The following is an 18,050-nucleotide window of genomic DNA, read 5'->3' on the forward strand; positions in this document are numbered from 1 at the left end:
AGTCTTGGTTTTCTTATCTTTAAAATGGAATAATAACATCTATTTTCATTGAATAAATAAAATTAAATAAAATAAAAATTATTGAGAACATCGCGCACATAGAGTCTGTATTCATTAAATATCTTTTACATCACTCTTTAGTAATAATGAGGAAAAATTTTTTTCCTTCTCTGAATTTTATTTTGATGTTTTAAGTGTGTTACAGATCATACAGCAGAGAAATTGCTGGGAATGTAGTCATGATGTGGCCATTGTAGAGCCATGCTGCTCCAGCTATTCCATAGATCTGAATATTCATGCTGAGTGAATACTTGTGAGGATGGTAGAGATATTGTTTTAGGGAGAAGAATAGTTTACGAATTGTTTAAAGAAAAGTTTAAGAACTTGCTATGGCATAAAGCATTTATCTGTATACTTAAAAGCCATATTAATTAAATATGTAAGAAATCACTTACTTTTTCAATATCAGAAAGTCATCCTAAGAGTTAAGAATGTACTAATTTGGTACATTTCTGGGGTGCCTGGGTGGCTTAATCAGTTGAGCTTCCAACTTCAGCTCAGGTCATGGTTTTGCGGTTCTTGAGGTAGAACCCTGCATCAGGCTCTGTGCTGACAGCTCAGAGCCTGGAGCCTGCTTCAGATTCTGTCTGTCTCTCTCTGTCTCTCTCTGCCCTTCCCCCACTCACACTCTGTCTCTCGCTCTCAAAAATAAACATTTAAAAAAATGGAAAAAGATTTGATACATTTCTTATTTTAACATGCTGCATGCTTCAAAAGAAAATGAGTAAATGAAGTTATTTTATGCTAGTTACTAGAGATACTAATGTGCAAGACAGTCTTAGTCTTAGCCCATAGGTAAGTAGAGATTCTTATAGTATGAGATAAAAGATAAGTGAAATAGATGATGATATAGATTGCCCAGTACTTGAAAATATTTTCTTTATGGTAAAGTATGTTTTAAGTTTATAGCGTATGTATAATATTTATAGTCTAGCTAGCATAGAGGTCAATATAGCCAAGAATGCAACTGAGGACTAAGTAATTCCTTCAGTGTTATTGGTATAAGCTAAACAAAAGTAATAAAGAGAAATGAGAGAAAAAGATTATTTAAAAAAGAAAGAAGAGGATGTAGGTTAGTGGGGGGTAGTAATGGCAAGTAGAGAAAAGTGAAAGGTATTTTTGGTGGGAAATATAGATATGCTTCAGGCATCATTACAGCCTTTTGAGCCTTAGAAATCAAAGGTGCATTGAAACGTATCTGATTGGGAAGATCAGAGACAAAATGATATTGGGACATAATGATAGAGCACTTAAAATGTGGTTCCTGATTCTCAAGCCACTACAGTCACAACTTCCTGAACCATGCTGACTCTTAAACACAGTATGTGAATTTGTCCTTATGTTAAATCCACTTAGTAAAATAAATAAAATACATTTTTGATTTTTGTTTTAGTGTCTTTGCAAGATATAACAATGAGAAAAGCTTTCCGAAGTTCTACGATTCAAGATCAGCAGCTTTTCGACCGCAAGACTTTGCCTATTCCGTTACAGGAGACGTATGATGTTTGTGAACAGCCTCCACCTCTCAATATACTCACTCCGTATAGGTCAGTGGGCTAATAAATATGAAGGCTGGCTATTTACTTTCATACTGCATGTTCAGATAGGTAGCAGTCTACCTTTATATGCTAAATCCCCAAATATGCTTTATGTCACTGGACTTTTGATCAACACAGAGAACCCTCTTTATCCACCACCCTTAGAAAACTTGTGCTTTATTCACTACATACGTTCCCAAGGTTCTGGCATACAAAAGACGACGAGACTTACTCAAGGGAGTTGTTTTGAGACACAAGGAGTTGTTATTGTCTTTTTAATGTAATATCCAGTCAGATGAAAAATAAAAAGGGCTCAAAATTCCACCACACTAACAAAATTAATATCGTTTTTGCTTGCTCATATCTACTCTTGATCTATATGCATTAAGCCTTTACATAATGAATATGTAGTATCTATTTTAAAAATGTTTTTTACCATTTAAAATAAAATCTGGAATTACTCAGGCTTTCTTTGGGGGTAGTTCCACATGATTTGTTAAATGGGTAATTTAAGAGACACCACCCATATCCTGAATAAAATAGTATTCAGATACTTATTCGAAGCGGTTTTATCAGTGTGCAAGTCATTGGATAAAATAACTGTTACTACTAGCATGATAATTAAAGGAAATGTGGGGGGCGGGGGGGTTCGTAAGGTAATAAGTAAATTGCAGTATTGGCAGAAACTCTTTGTAATATGTCCATTGTAAATGATATTATTGTCTTTTCAGGCTTTTATCTTTGGCAGAACCTTTTGTAATTACTGGAATTTCCCAGAGGACTTGTAGAAAAGTTGGTATTCAGCACTAGTTAGAGATGAAAATTGTCCAGCCGTTCTTCAGATTAGTAACACCATCTCTGAAAAACTCCTGGGTTTCCATTTTCCTTAGTTTTTTGTCTGATTTGTGAGAATATTGATGCAGTATTCTAATTTATTTCGTCAATATTTTTACACATTCTGTATTTCACTGATAGGAAAAACATTTTAGTAAAATTATTCTGATTGCCTCTCTAAGTCTTACTGATAAATGTTCTAATTGATATTTTTTATTTCAGAGATGATGGTAAAGAAGGTTTGAAATTTTATACCAATCCTTCATATTTCTTTGATCTATGGAAAGAAAAAATGTTGCAAGATACAGAGGATAAGAGGAAGGAAAAGAGGAAACAGAAGGTATTACAAGAGATTGAAAAAATTGAAGTTAGTTTTCATGTATTTGTGTTTTGTTGCATACATGGAACTTTATTAATCTTGTATTTTGTCAGTTTTATACTGAAGTCTTTATAACCACACAGGAGGATCACAGACTAATTGGGGAACAGATGAGCAATCAGATTCTTATATTATGGCATGATAAGTGCCATAACAGAGGTATGCATGGAAGGTTTAGGTAGCACAGAACTACCTGCTTTAGCCAGAGAACAGGGTTGGTAAATGCTTTCAGCAAAGCTTATAATAAATTTCAAAGAACAAATAGGAATTAAGTGGACCAGAGAAGAGAAGGGCATTCTGGCAAGAAGGGATGAAGGAATATTTTGCAGATATTGGCAAAGTAGATTAAGCTAATATTTTCTTAACACAGATCATATCCTAAATGTTTTGGAAAGATTATTTTAATCTCCCTAAATTCCTGTTATCTCTGTCTGCTGTGTTATCATATTCTACTTTGTAATAAACATTTGGATCTGTTTTATTCCATGTTGATGAGAACTAGAAATAAAGAGGGAAGGAAAATTGGATTTAGGCAGAATTATGAAAGATGCAAAATCTGTTCTCATCCTCCCTCTGTTTCTTCTGTAGCTATCTCTTCTCTCCTCCCTTTTCCCCATAATGCCTTCATGTTATTATTTTCTGTACTAGACAGTATCCCAGTGTTCTAGCCGAAGTTTGCAAACTGGTGACTGGCAGCTCAGAGTATGCCTGCAGTCACTGTTTTGTTGGACAAACACAGTGGTTTTAAAAATTTTTGAACTGGAAAGCCTTAGTTGGACATGCTTGTTTAGTCACTGTAGTCCCCATCTTATGCCCAACTTTCTTGATTCACGTATGTGATCTGCTTAGCCCCTTTGGGCATTTGACTTCATTACACCTACTCTAGACCCCTCTGTGCTTTTTCCCACAGTTTGGTTTATTTTCTGTTTTGTTTTTTGAATATCCTGTTTCCTGTTGAGTGATACAGTTATAATGAGTTAATTGGATGTTTGGATTTTTTCTAATGTATTGGCTGGCTAATTGGTCACTTTCCAGATTACATAGCCTTAATAAATTTTCAGGTTTTGGTTAAAGGTAGGCAGTGCCATTAATGGTAGAAATTTCACTCATTATAGTAAAAACTAATAGATGTGGGAGCAGAGTTGGTGAATCTGTTTTTCATCTGGAAGGACTTTCTGACCTCAAATTTTATTATGTAGGCATACTGTTTTTATCTGGTGCGTGAATTCAAATTAGAAGTTAAAGAAACATGACAAGAAACTGGGATTACAAGCAAACTAACTAAGATTTAACTCTGAACGTACAAATGAACTGTCTCTGTGTTACTTTAACTATATTATGATGGCATTGTCTTTTTCAGTATTAATGTTAGAATTTTATTTTGATTGTTATAACTTCTTTTTAAAAACTTAGCACTTCAGCATTTGGCTTTGTTTCAATACATCTGTTATAGCAGAAAAATCTAGATCGTCCTCATGAACCAGAAAAAGTGCCAAGAGCACCTCATGACAGGCGGAGAGAATGGCAGAAGCTGGCCCAAGGTCCAGAGCTGGCTGAAGATGATGCTAATCTCTTACATAAGCATATTGAAGTTGCTAATGGCCCAGCCTCTCATTTTGAAACAAGGTTTCTTTTCTTTTTTTGTTTTTTAACAAAATTAATGATAAAATACTGGCTTTATTTCTAATATCTGTGCCTCTTAAGTCTTAAAGTCCTGAACTGTTGAACCAGCTACTTTAGCTATAGAAATCATTTTGAAACCCTGACCACTGTGAGCCTACTAAAGTCTGATCATGGGCAGGTCATTTTCACACCTGGATTTTAGTTTTGTCATCTATAGAAAGAGGTGGTTGGAGGAGATGATCTTCAGGGTTTCATATGAACTCTCAGCTCTCTGTCAGTATTTCAGGCAGAGTCTGCTAGAACTTCATAGTAGAGCAATGGGGTCTGGAATTTCTTTTTGAAATATTACAGATTCACTACATATAAAATAGGAACTGAGAAAGGGTAATATTTTGTTTCTTTTTCTTTCTCCTGACTTCCTTTCTATGCCACATCTCCCACCTCAGTTATATCAGGACTTTTTAAACAAAATCACTCATCCCCTTTTGCAGAGCTATAGAACAGGTCTTTTTCCTTTCTCAGTAGCCAGGGGGCCCCATCTGAGTAACATGCTACCCTAATAAACATTATACTAGCATCTCTCTGTGAAGAAATTTGTGTATAGTTGACTGATTATAGTTATTATTGTATATATTATAATTATTGATTTTTTAATGGAAAAAGCGCTTAAAGTTTTCTTTGGAATAATACATGTAAACTATTAGGCCAGTATCTTAGCCAATTTAGGAGTAATACACATGTAAGATATTTATATGCATTGTTGAAAGAATTGAGATTTATTTTTTTAAATAATAATCTATAGATAAACACTGATTTTTACTGCTGTTACGTAGTTACAGTATTACCAGCATTACCTGATCCAGTACTATAAGTACAATTTCGTTGATTCTTGAACAACAAGGGAGTTAGGGGCACCAATCCCTTGTGCAGTTGAAAATCCACATGTAACTTTTGGCTATCCAAAATTTAGCTACTAATAGCTTACTGTTGACTGGGGAGCCTTACTGAGAACATAAATAATCCATAACACATATTTTGTATGCTATGTGTATTGTATACTGTATTCTTACAACAAAGCTACAGAAAAAATGTTAAGAAAATGATACGGAAAATACATTTACAGTGCTTTACTGTAAAAAATCCTTATATAAGTGGGCCTGCTCAGTTCAAATCTGTGTTCAAAGTCAGCTGTAGTTTCTAATTTGTTTTGTGTACATGTGTCCCCAGCATGCACTACAATCAGCAAATATTTATAAAACCTTCACATGCTCAAGGTATCTGAAATTTTGCTTAAATCTGATCTTATGTCATTTGTTGCTTTGTTACTCAGTTATTTTCTGAGTACCCTAACACCTTTGAAAACATCAAAAAGACAAAACAATGTAGTTAGTCATCCTTGTGGTGCTAGTATCATGGAGGCCTTTCTCGCTGATACAAGATATTTGGAAGTCATTTAGGTTTAAGACTCCAGTTTTCATATTCTAGCTTTTTGTCATTGGCATCTTGTTTAAAAAAATGAAACAGAGGGGTATATAGCTTTGAACACAATTTACTGAAAAGTTAATTTTGTTTATGAGATTCTGTATGTAATACTTTTTATCCTTGTGAATTGAATTAGTATTATATTATGAAATAATAAAATAACTGCAAGGAAAGGTTACATTATGAGCAGCATTCTTTGTTTGAAAATCAAGATAAGTGTAACAAATTTCTGAAGTTTCATAATAGTGATTAAAACGTTGGCATTCAAAAGATAAAGCTTAAATGTCTCCTGTACAACACTTTATACCATTAATAATTCAAGAAAAATACACTGATACTGTATTTTTTTTTTTTTTTTTTTTTTTTTTTTAGACCTCAGACATATGTGGATCATATGGATGGCTCTTACTCACTTTCTGCCTTGCCATTTAGTCAGATGAGTGAACTTCTGACTAGAGCTGAGGAAAGGGTCTTAGTCAGACCACATGAACCTCCTCCACCCCCACCAATGCATGGAGCGGGAGATGCGAAACCCATACCCACCTGTATCAGGTATGCTGGGACAGGCATTTGATGTTGCTTCTCAGGGGTTGGTAACCTTTTTCTTGAAAGGATCAGCTAGCAAGTGTTTTAGGCTTTGTGGGCATTACGATTTCTGTCACAACTACTCAACTCTGCCACTGTTGCATGAAAACAGCCATGGACTATACATAAATGACTATTTGTGTTCCAGCTAAACCTTATTTACAAAAACAGGGAGCAATTCGGATTTGACCTGTGGGATGTAATTTGCCAGCCTCTGATAAGAGCTGACCCGTACTCTTGGGAAAAATGTAGCTAATGAGAATTCACTTTAAAGATTAGAGTGTCTTTCATTTTATTATACCTTTATTATCAAGCACATGATGTGTAGTATATTAATAAAAATTAAGAATTTTTAGAATGTGGTAAGGGACTAAGAAATGAGAACTAAAGATATGATTATGAGTGTTAACTTGGTATTAGGGGGAATACTTTGAGAATTTGAGAGAGAATAAGCAATTGCTCATAATTTTCAGTAAAGCAGTTTTGAAGTTTATTATAAAATTTTTAATAGGTAAATAGAGATCAGCTTTATAATTTTCAGTTAAAAAGATCAACCTTCTATCACTGAGTCACTCAATGTTCCATCCTCAGGAAGGGTTGACAGTCCTAATTTTCCTTTTGTGGTTTGTAATTAGTTGTTATTGATTTTACTGAAATGACATAATGAGTCTTAATAGCTTCAATATAAATACAGCATTGTAATGACCACAGGTATTGCTGCAAATATTGTAATGTGATAAATGTTGAGTCATTATAAAGACTCCTGTCACAGCATAGAATTGAGCCTTTTATTTATCAAAGTAAGCATAAAATGCTTGAGTGTATTCTGACAGGTGCATGAAAGGATGAGACCATCTGGAATCTTAGAAATGAAAGCAACACCCGTTAATTTTCTTGGCATATTCATTCCATCCTAAATACTGAAGAATTTTTAATTTCTATATGATCATGTTAATACATCTACCTTGATATCATTATTGATAGTCATATGTGTCATGCGGTTCGGTTTTTCTCTTTGAGTAACTTGCTAGGGTTTCTTTATCATTTCAGTTCTGCTACAGGTTTGATAGAAAATCGCCCTCAGTCACCAGCTACAGGCAGGACACCTGTGTTTGTGAGCCCTACCCCCCCGCCTCCTCCACCACCTCTTCCATCTGCCTTGTCAACTTCTTCATTAAGAGCTTCAATGACTTCAACTCCTCCCCCACCAGTACCTCCCCCACCTCCACCTCCAGCCACTGCTTTGCAAGCTCCAGCGGTACCACCGCCTCCAGCTCCTCTTCAGATTGCCCCTGGAGTTCTTCACCCAGCTCCTCCTCCAATTGCACCTCCTCTAGTACAGCCCTCCCCACCAGTAGCTAGAGCTGCCCCAGTATGTGAGACTGTACCAGTTCATCCACTCCCACAAGGTGAAGTCCAGGGGCTGCCTCCACCCCCACCTCCGCCTCCTCTGCCTCCACCTGGCATTCGACCATCGTCACCTGTCACAGTTGCCGCTCTTACTCATCCTCCCTCTGGGCTACATCCAGCTCCATCTACTGCCCCAGGTCCCCATGTTCCATTAATGCCTCCATCTCCTCCATCACAAGTTATACCTGCTTCTGAGCCAAAGCGTCATCCATCAACTCTACCTGTAATCAGTGACGCCAGGAGTGTTCTTCTGGAAGCAATACGAAAAGGTAACTTTCTCCAGGCCATTAAAAGCATTGCTATGGTAGCATTAGGAACTTTCTAAATATTTGGCACAATAACATTTTCTCATTAATAAAATTGTAGATGATCATATTTTTGCACAAGTGGTTTTTAGAAAGGAAAGCTATGTTCAACTTACATTTTTTTTAAGTTTCATTTATTTTGAGGGAGAGCACACGCGAGTAGGGGAAGACCAGCAGGCTCCATGCTGTCAGTGCAGAGCCCAACATGGGGCTCTATCTCACAAATTGAGATCATGATCTGAGCCAAAATCAAGAGTCAGATGCTCAACTGACTGAGCCATCCAGGTGCCCTTAACTTTTATTTTAAATCATTTGCCAGAGAAAATATTACATTTAATTATTTTATTTTCCTACTTGGGGATTCTTAAAATGTTTACTGAATGATTGAGAATATCAGACTTATAAGTTATAGAAAATTTAGTTAAAACCCTTTACATTATGTTTAATATGTATGGTAACTCCTTTAAAAATGGTATTTTCTTCTGTAGTAAGGCTGTCCATTTGGTGTATCAGTGACACTTGCTCTACCAGATGCCTTTACAGGATTAAAGTTCCTCCCTTAGTAACCAAGGAAAGACTTCTCATATTCATTCATTTATTCAGCCGACATTTCCTAAGCACCTACTATAAGCCAAACACTGACAATATAGAATGAAAAATAGTGCCTTTCCCTCAAGTATTGGGGAGAGTAAAGCCACAGAAAACATACTCAACAATGTTTATTTGACCACTGGTTAACTTTTCGGGGGGCGTGGGAGGGGGTTGGTGAGTAGAGAGGCACAGTAGACCATCATACCTAAACAAACTGTAGATATTCACTGGGATAGCTAGTAAGTTTGACCACCTAGTATTGCAGATAAGGAAAGAATTAATTGACCAAATTAATGTGATTCTAAATATGATCCTTTCAAATTCTTTTTAATAGATCTTGGTTTTTGTTTTCCTCTTAGTATTTCTCACATGTATGTGATTTTATTCCAAAAAGATTAATAATATGATATATTTAGTATCTTGGCTTACAGTGAATGCTTTGGTTTTTCTCTATCAGGTATTCAGCTACGCAAAGTAGAAGAGCAGCGTGAACAGGAAGCTAAACACGAACGCATTGAAAATGATGTTGCCACCATCCTGTCTCGCCGCATTGCTGTGGAATATAGTGATTCAGAAGATGATTCAGAATTTGATGAAGTAGATTGGTTGGAGTAAGAAAAATGCATTGATAAATATTACAAAACTGAATGCGAATGTCCTTTGTGGTGCTTGTTCTTTGAAAATGTTTGGTCATTCCAGTGTTTTGCTTTCTTTTCCTTATGATAAATAACACTTTTCCTCCATAATTTTTGATTTCTAAGAAAAATATTAGCATACACTTCAAACTAAATGTTTTACAGTGGCTTATCTTTTTTATTTTTCCCTGAAAAGATAATTTGGTCAAATAAACCACTAAGTATTAAGCATGGACAGCTGTTGTTAGAGTAGCAGATTCAGTTTTTTGATATCTTAATTGTGCACTTTGTGAATTTTAATTTAAAGAAAGCAACTGAGATTGAAATCTTGAAGGCAGCTGTATCTACTAATGAGCCTTATTCCATTTCCTGATGTTTTACAAGAGGAAACACTGCCTTGATTATATGAATACACTCAGAAAGTACATTTAGCTAGTAGTATTGAATTCTCTTAAAGGAATGCTTGAATTTTTTTTTTTTTAGTTATTGTTTTACCGTTTTTAAATACTTGCCTTATTTGAATGTTTAGCAGTACCCCCTTCCCACTTATATATTGTGTGGTACGATTTTGCTTGCCTATAAGAGTTTAAAAAATTTCCATGTGAAATACTCAGACATAAACATACATGTAACTTACATTAACTGTTAAGAATAACAGTCTGATTTAATAAATGGTTCATTTTAAAGGTTCATGGGTGTTGTTCTTTGAATAAAACTGTTTCTGATAATTTATCAAATATATATATAGTAGGTTTTAAATACATAGATAGTAAGTAAAAAACTTAAAAACCACTTAAGCATATAATTTCCTCTTAATTATACAGATTCATGTTGTCTTGTGTGGAGATAGCTTTTACATCATTTTTTTCCTAAGGTCACAAAATCATTTTTTTTTACAACTCCTTATGCTCTTAAATTAAAATCTCAATTTGCTGTCTAATTTCAGTACACCTTGCCTTCAGTTTAACAGCATTTTTGAAATCATATTTTGCAGTGATAAAGTGACTTGTTAGTGTTTACACAATCCAGATTCAAGGATGGAGGGAAAGCAGCATTTGTACTAGATTGTTTAATGTGAAGTTTTGGTAGCTGTACCATAAATAAGTGACTGTGGTCTTCATCCTTGTTTCTACCCCTTTCACAGTGCAATTTCTAGCTCCTCCCATCAAGAGATGGGTTCTTTTTACACCCGCCCCATGAATCTGAGAGTTGTTGAGACTTGTTTGAGCCAATAGCTTTGTCTCAGATTAATCTCACAGTAGCCTGCTGAAAGATCAGAAACTTTGCACAGAGAGCTTTGCCGGGTGTGACCATCTAAGACTAGCCAAGCAAAGCTCACCTGTTGGCCGACTGTAAACAGATGAACAAGGCTAACCAAGATTAGCCCAGCCCAGAAGAATTGTTCAATTGACGTATAAATTTATGAGCAAAATAATAATAATAATAATAATGCTTATTATCTTACAAAACCTGAGTTTTGAGATGGATTATTTCACGTAGCATTATTGCAGCACCAATTGATAGCTGATAGATGAGGTCATTGATAACTTGATAATTTGAGGGTTATTTAGGTAGATAACTAACAACCTGTACCCTTTGTGGAATAGGAATGAGGAACTAAGTTCTGTTGTGGCAGTAGTTTGAACATAAAAATTTTTTTCCTAATTGCTCTAATTAACAAAAGATGTGCTCTTTTGGGTAGCTTTGCCTAGAGCAAAAAATTAGATGGCTATTTGAGATTTCTTTCTAACTTTACAAAAATACGCAGTGTTGAATTTAAGTCAAGAAAATACGGCACAGTTTAAAGTTTATCTTCCTAAGTGTGTTATGGCCAAAAGGCAGTAGCTGTATGTAGTTTTTATAAAGCTCAGTTGTGGCCAGTAACCAAAGTGTAATGGTACTGGCATTGGAGTAGTTAAGGGTGATAAAAAAGGAAATGGTTGAAGATCTCTTAATCATAGAAGTGGATCCATTTTATAGCCTGGCAGTACATATCCTAAATAGTTTATGACAGATTATTTTGTTGTTTTTCAGAACATTCCTAAAAGATAAGAAAGTGCCCACAGACTGAAGAGGCCATATATGTTGTGTCTATTTTGAAATCAAAATAACCTTTTGGTCTAGATATTCAGCTTAACTTGGTGAGAGAGATTTGGAACAAATCATTTCAGTGGCCAATTTTAATACCCTAAGAAGAATTAAAGTTCTGGAAAGTACTGGATAATTACTGTCTTCTTATTGCGTTGTAGTACTATTCCATTAGGTCATGAAGTATAGAGGTAGAAAAATGAATTGTATATCATGGGGAAATAATTGGCTTCACTTGTTTGTGTCAAAATTGTCACCTGTTTACCTTCATATTACTAAATTCAACAAACACTTTTTAGTCCTTAAGTTATTTGACATTTAGTCTATATATATCAAACACATACAGAATATATTTATGTGTTGTATTTTGTGTGTGTTTTTCAAAAGCTGTCTCTGCCTTTTGTGTGTGTGACGCTGATCTTTCCCCTTCACAATAACGGGCGGACAGAAGAGGAGGGAAATACCAGCGGCCGTGCAGTTGGGGATGGCATTCAGTCATTATAGAGAGGAGGAGAGTGTGTCTATAACTTTTTCTAAGGAATATTTGCAAGCTGCGTATTTATAAGTAATTTTAAGCTATAACTACCACTTTTCATAACTTGATCTATTTGGGCAGATGAGATGACTTCTGAAGCATTTTCATGTTGTAAATATTTATTAAAAGACAGTTAAGGAATATGTTCATTTGGATTGTGTTCTGTAAATTATGAAACACCTCCCTTCATTTCCAGAAAGCCCTACCCTTTCTTCATCAACCCATCTTCTATCCATATTTTTATGAAGTCTTCTTAGATCACCACAACTAGAGTTCATATATATTCTTTTTCAAGTTCTCTAATTCTTTTATTATAAGCTTCCTTCAAGTATACTTAAATGCCATTTTGCATTACAGTTATTACCTATTTGAACGTGCCAAATAGATTACTCACAAGACTGCAGGGGCCTTGTCTTAAATAGACAACTCATAATTATCTCCTCTTATAAACAGGTTCAGAACTACCCTCTTTTTTTCTTCTGTCCACTAGGGCTCTTAAAATCATATCTTCCTAGCCATTGTTCCTCTTCTCAGTAACACAGTTGAGCTGAAACTAGTCCTAACTTTATCAAAACTCTGTGTGTGTGTGTGTGTGTGTGTGTGTGTGTGTGTGTGTGTGTGTGTGTGTAATTTAAAAAATAGAAAGCTAGAATTGACTCTTTTGGCCAGAAGGTAAAAGTTATTATTATCTCTGAAGTCTTTTCTTAAGGCAGAGAGCAAATCAAGTATTTTTATTTAATAAGAATCTCATGAATTACTTTCACAATGTCTTTAACTTTGCCCTTAGTAAACATACAACTGCGGTTTGTTGTTTTATTTTCACTCCATTACATTTACCTTGACCTCAGCTTTTTAAAAAACAACCTCCCTAAACTGGAGCAAGTACAAAATAAATTATTTAAAGCTCCTAAATAGTTTAATAAATTCCTTTTGGAGTTTATGATCTCTGTATTGTCTACTCAATAAAACTGTAAATAAACCAACGCAAGATAATTAATCATGTAGTATCAGAATTTGATGATGACTTTGCCTCATTGAACTAATGAAAATGAAATATCAAAATATATTTCTAAGTTGTGTCTTTTAACTGTGATTAATAAATCTTACTGAAGCCAAACAATGCATAGGAGACCCTTGTAATCCAAAGAATAAGCCTTTTCCTCGATTCATTGCTGTACGAAGAACAAATTTATTTATGTTCTCCATGACTTGGCTGTAGAATGCATCAGTAATCTCTGTTGCTTTTCAAGCCTGACAGCCAGGCTCTGAATAAAGAATGAATACCAGCCTTGAATGAACATTTCAGGCACTTTTTTTTTTTTTTTTTTTTTTTTACAGACTAGTTATCAATACCTTTTTCTCATTATTGTAAGGCCAGCTGCTCTGACTTTTTTTCCTTTAGAAAAAAAAAATTTAAACCACTGATCATGTATTGAAATCATCTTTCTCAGGATATTTATAGTTTCTCCTCTTTCTTACAGTAGATAAATTGGTTTAGTGATAATGATTTTGAATATTTTATACTATCTATATAAATACGTCCTTCTGTCTATGTGTGTGCTGTACTCAAAGACTTCTTGATAAATTCCTTTTTATCCATCCTGCCTTTAGTCCACCTTTTTCAATACTGCTGCTTTGATAGAGGACATTGATATCTCCAGGGGTAATAAAATTTCCTATCCACCTTTTTGGCTTGGAAACGATATAAAAGACCTAGAAACTGTGAAATGACAATATGTCTTCTATTGTAACAACTTCCAATATTACTTAAAAGTATCTATTTCGTTCTTACCTTTGAAAACCATGAAATGTTGCACTTGTAACTTTAAAGAAAATCTATAGGAAATATCTCTCTAGACCATTCCAGATAAAAGACCACATCTCCTATCATTATGCTTTATTTTTATTTTTTATTTTTATTTTATATTTATGGCCTTTCTTCTAACTTAGTTGATAATTTTTTTTAATGCCTGCACAATTACTTTGCTGGGTATTGGGGCCACAGCAGTGAATAGACAGAGCCCTCCTTTCTGAGCATACAGATAAATTAACAAAGAACAATGAGTGTTATGTTAGGGAAGCACATAGCACAGAGACCAAACCTAGTCTAGGAAATCAGGAAAAGCCTCCAAAAGGAAATGGCATTTAAAGTTTGAGGTGGACCTAGACAGATAAATACTGAAGTGAGGGTAGACAGCGTACCAGGCAAAGGAAATATGTGTGTGGATGTCTGGAAATGCTTGATGCAAAGAGTGTTATAACTAGAAATAAAATAGAAAGGTAAGCAAGAACAAATCATGAGACGGTTAGGAACCATATTAAGGAGTTTGCATTTTATTTCGTGGACTGTAAAATTGAGGAAGTGACATAGAATAGCACATTGGAAAGATAATTGGCAGCTGCAACGTGGTAAATGAATTAGTAGTAACCTTGGAGGTCAAGAGACCAGTCAGGCTGTTACAATAGATGACAGATAATAATTAGGGATTGGTGGCGACAGAGGAGATAGATGATGAGATAGATTCAAGAGAAATTTAGGATGTGGAATACACTGGACTTGATAATTAGGAAGGAGTCAAGGATCACTTCTAGAGTCCTAGCTTACTGATACAAAGACCGGTAGAAGAGGAGCATGTTGGGCAGGATGGGTGACGCAGTTTGGGACATAAGGCAGGGAAAGGATCACCTGTATAGTTGGAGGGAAGAATTAATCTTGGATTTGTGAAAGGCAACCTCTTCGCAGGAAGGAGAGGAGGACAGATGTGTAGGCAGTTAGATTTAAAACTCTGGTGCCAAAAAGTGGAGAAAGTTTCCTTCTGATGGCATCTGTTTTCTCTTTGACAGTGCTGCCGAGGGTGACTGGGGAGACAGGAAGAATGTCAACAGTTTTAAGAAAAGTCATTAAAAATGACTATTTTAATGAAATGGTCATTGTGAAAAAGGGGAGAACTTTCCAGGGAAAAGGAAATTGGCAGCATTGAAAACATGGTTGAGATTGGTGACTGAATTTATAGCGACTCCAGGCTATGCTCTGTGATTTTGTTTTCCCCCCAGGAGTGTGAAAATAGTTGCCAGAAGGAAACTGTTGGATTCTTTCAGAGTAGGGTTTTGACTATATCATGGGCTGGAAGGACTATTTCTAGGAAAGATTGATTAATCTCCTTAATACCTTAACCCCGTGATTAAACCCCATGTTGAAGCTCTTCTCTTTGGATTTGCCATAATGCTAGTTTGATCTTCTTTTCTAATTAAGTACACTCATAGGCTCTCCTAGGTTGTTAAATCATACAGATGAGTCTTCTCTCATTTTGAGACTATATTCCACCTCCTCTAGATGCAACATCTTCTTGGTTTTCTTTCTGTATATTGTGCAGCTCCTCCTTTCTATCCTGTTATACCTGCAGAATTCTTGCTCTACTCCCATTTTAACATGTTCAGCTACCCTTTATTCTGTTATCTTTCAGATCTAGAAATCTTCTAAGGATTCTGCCAAAGATAATTCTGCCATGAAGGTTATGTAATTCAAAACAAAGAAGCAGCAAGGGATTTGACTTTTTATCTATCCCTTTCATGTCTGAGTTACCTCATCTGCCTCATTTACTCTGTCAGCAAGAATCCATTTTCTTTTGAAGACACTTCCCTCAGCTCAAAAAATAAATACCATACTTGATTCTATTGATTTTGATTTTTAGAGCACATAAAATGAGTCCAAATTTTTCGATTTGATTCTTGGATTAGTTAACAGCCAACGATCTTAGAAATGTCTGGCATAGAATCTCAATAAAACAGTTTGGATAATTCAATGTGAACTGCTTTCCATTACCAAAAAAATAACTCAGAATAGGGTGTGCGAACCAAGCACTAAGCCTTTCATTTTGATATCAAAGACTGGATTATTCCTTTTGCTTGGTGGTTTAATCTCTTTTGTTGTGAAACATGCATAACAGAAAAGTGCATAAAATTTTCAGCTCAGTAATTTACCGCAGAAGTACCAATATAACCACCCTCCAGGTCAAGACATTGTTACCACACTAAAAAGCCTCTCTCATGCCCCCTCCTGACTACTGGCCCTTTCTTCATCTCTAGCCCCAAGAGTAACCACCATCCTAATTTATGGTAGTCACTTCCTTGCTTCTCTCTAGACTTTTACCACCCAAACATGTATTTTCAAATATAATTAGTTTAATTATGCCAATATTTTGAACTTTACATAGGTGGTTTCTTTTAGTATGTGCTTTATTTGTATCTGACTTAAAATTTTGTTTGTGACATTCAGACAGGTTATATGTGAACTGCTTGTTCATTTTCATTGTTGTATAGTAATCCATGGTATATAAATAGGTCACAATTTATCCATTCTACTGTTGATGGATATTTTAGTTTGCAGTTTGGGGCTTTGAAAGGTAATACTGTGTGAACATTTTTGCATATGTTTCTTGTTTATGTGTTGGCATTTCTGTTAAGTATATGCCTAGAAGTGGTGGCACCTGGGTGGCTCAGTCAGTTAAGCATCTGACTTCAACTCAGGTCATGATCTCACAGTTCGTGAGTTTGAGCCCTGCGTCAGGCATTGTGCTGACAGCTCAGAGCCTGGAGTCTCTTTGGATTCTGTGTCTCCCTCTCTCTCTACCCCTATCACGCTTGCATGCTCTCTCTCTCTCAAAAACAAATAAATATTTTTAAAAAATTTTTTTAAAGTATATACCTAGGGGTGCCTGGGTGGCTCAGTTTGTTGAACATCTGTCCCACTTCGGCTCAGGTCATGATCTCATAGTTCGTGGGTTCAAGCCCCACGTCGGGCTCTGTGCTGATAGCTCAGAGCCTGGAGCCTGCTTCGGATTCTGTGTCTCCCTCTCTCTCTCTGCCCCTCCCCCGCTCATGCTCTGTCTCTCTGTCTCAAAAATTAATATAAACATTAAAAAAAATTTTAATAAAGTATATACCTAGAAGTGAAATTGCAAAATCATAGGATATGAATATCTTCAGCTTTAGTAGATAATGCCAAACGGTTTTCCAAAGTAGTACCAATTTATACTCTCACCAGCAGCCCAAGAATTCCTCTTGTTCCATATCCTTGCCACGGCTTCTGGTATTATTCTGTTTAGTTTTAGCTATTCTAGTGCGTTTATGACAGTGTCTCATCGTGGTTTGTTTTCTTTTCCCTGTTTAGAGGTTGTATCTTTCCATATGTTTACTAGCTATATCTTCTTCCCCTCTGTGGCTTTTCTTCTCACTGTATTGATGCTCTTTGAAAATAAGTTATTAACTTTCATGTAGTCCATTTTATCAATTTTCCTTCTGGTTAGTGCATTTTCAAGAAATGCACTAAGTTTCCTAGTTTGAAGAAACTAAAATATTTCCCTATGCCAAATTATTATTCTCTGTTGTCTTCTAGAGACTTAATAGTTTTACCTTCCACAGCTGGATCTATAATCCATCTGGAATTGATTTTTGTGTGCCATGTGAGGTCAGGGTTAAGTATCATTTTCTTTTCCTATGGATATTCAATCAAGTCAACACCACTTACTGAAAAGATTGTTCTTTCTCCTCTGTGCTGCACGGCCAATTCATAAAAAATACATTTGTGTTGACATATGGTTATATAATATGACTGTATAATGATGACAATACAGATGCACACAGATATATGAATCTGTTTATAGACCCTATTCTGCTCTACTGGTCTGTCCTTCCGCCTGTATCACAGTTTTAGTGGTTATAGCCTTGTAAGAAGTGTTGCTATCCAAGAAAGAAAACCTATTCACCTTGTTGTTGTTCCTTAAGATTGTCTTTACTATTCTTGGCCCTTTGCATTTCTATATAAAGTTTAGAATCGGATTGGCTGCTAACAGATTGGACATTTAGAGGCAACAGTGGCTAGTTTGGCCTTGGTAAGTGGGAGCCCATCATGTAGTCTTCATTTTCACCACAGCGGCCAACTCTGTTCATATGCCTTCATGAAAATTTGCCTGGCCTTCACAGAGT

General features: G+C 35.6%; 1 protein-coding gene across 8 annotated transcripts in view; it reads left to right on the plus strand.

Annotated features, from left to right (window-relative positions):
- The window catches only part of WASF1 (WASP family member 1), a 70,240-nt gene extending 60,108 nt beyond the window's left edge, over positions 1–10,132 (plus strand). For 5 of the 8 annotated variants that reach the window (XM_019443067.2, XM_019443065.2, XM_019443073.2 and 2 more), the window contains 6 exons: positions 1,454–1,607; positions 2,655–2,799; positions 4,265–4,437; positions 6,289–6,468; positions 7,552–8,180; positions 9,265–10,132. In XM_019443067.2, coding sequence (XP_019298612.1) covers positions 1,454–1,607; positions 2,655–2,799; positions 4,265–4,437; positions 6,289–6,468; positions 7,552–8,180; positions 9,265–9,422 — 1,439 coding nt within the window. In that variant the 3' untranslated portion in view covers positions 9,423–10,132. The remainder of the gene's footprint in view (positions 1–1,453; positions 1,608–2,654; positions 2,800–4,264; positions 4,438–6,288; positions 6,469–7,551; positions 8,181–9,264) is intronic. The other 3 variants (XM_053904577.1, XM_019443072.2, XM_019443071.2) reach the window with 3 other exon arrangements.
- The last annotated feature ends 7,918 nt before the right edge of the window (positions 10,133–18,050 follow it).

The sequence above is a fragment of the Panthera pardus genome, unplaced genomic scaffold, assembly GCF_024362965.1.
Source record: "Panthera pardus isolate Hobbes unplaced genomic scaffold, ASM2436296v1 HiC_scaffold_17, whole genome shotgun sequence".
Lineage (NCBI taxonomy): Eukaryota > Metazoa > Chordata > Mammalia > Carnivora > Felidae > Panthera > Panthera pardus.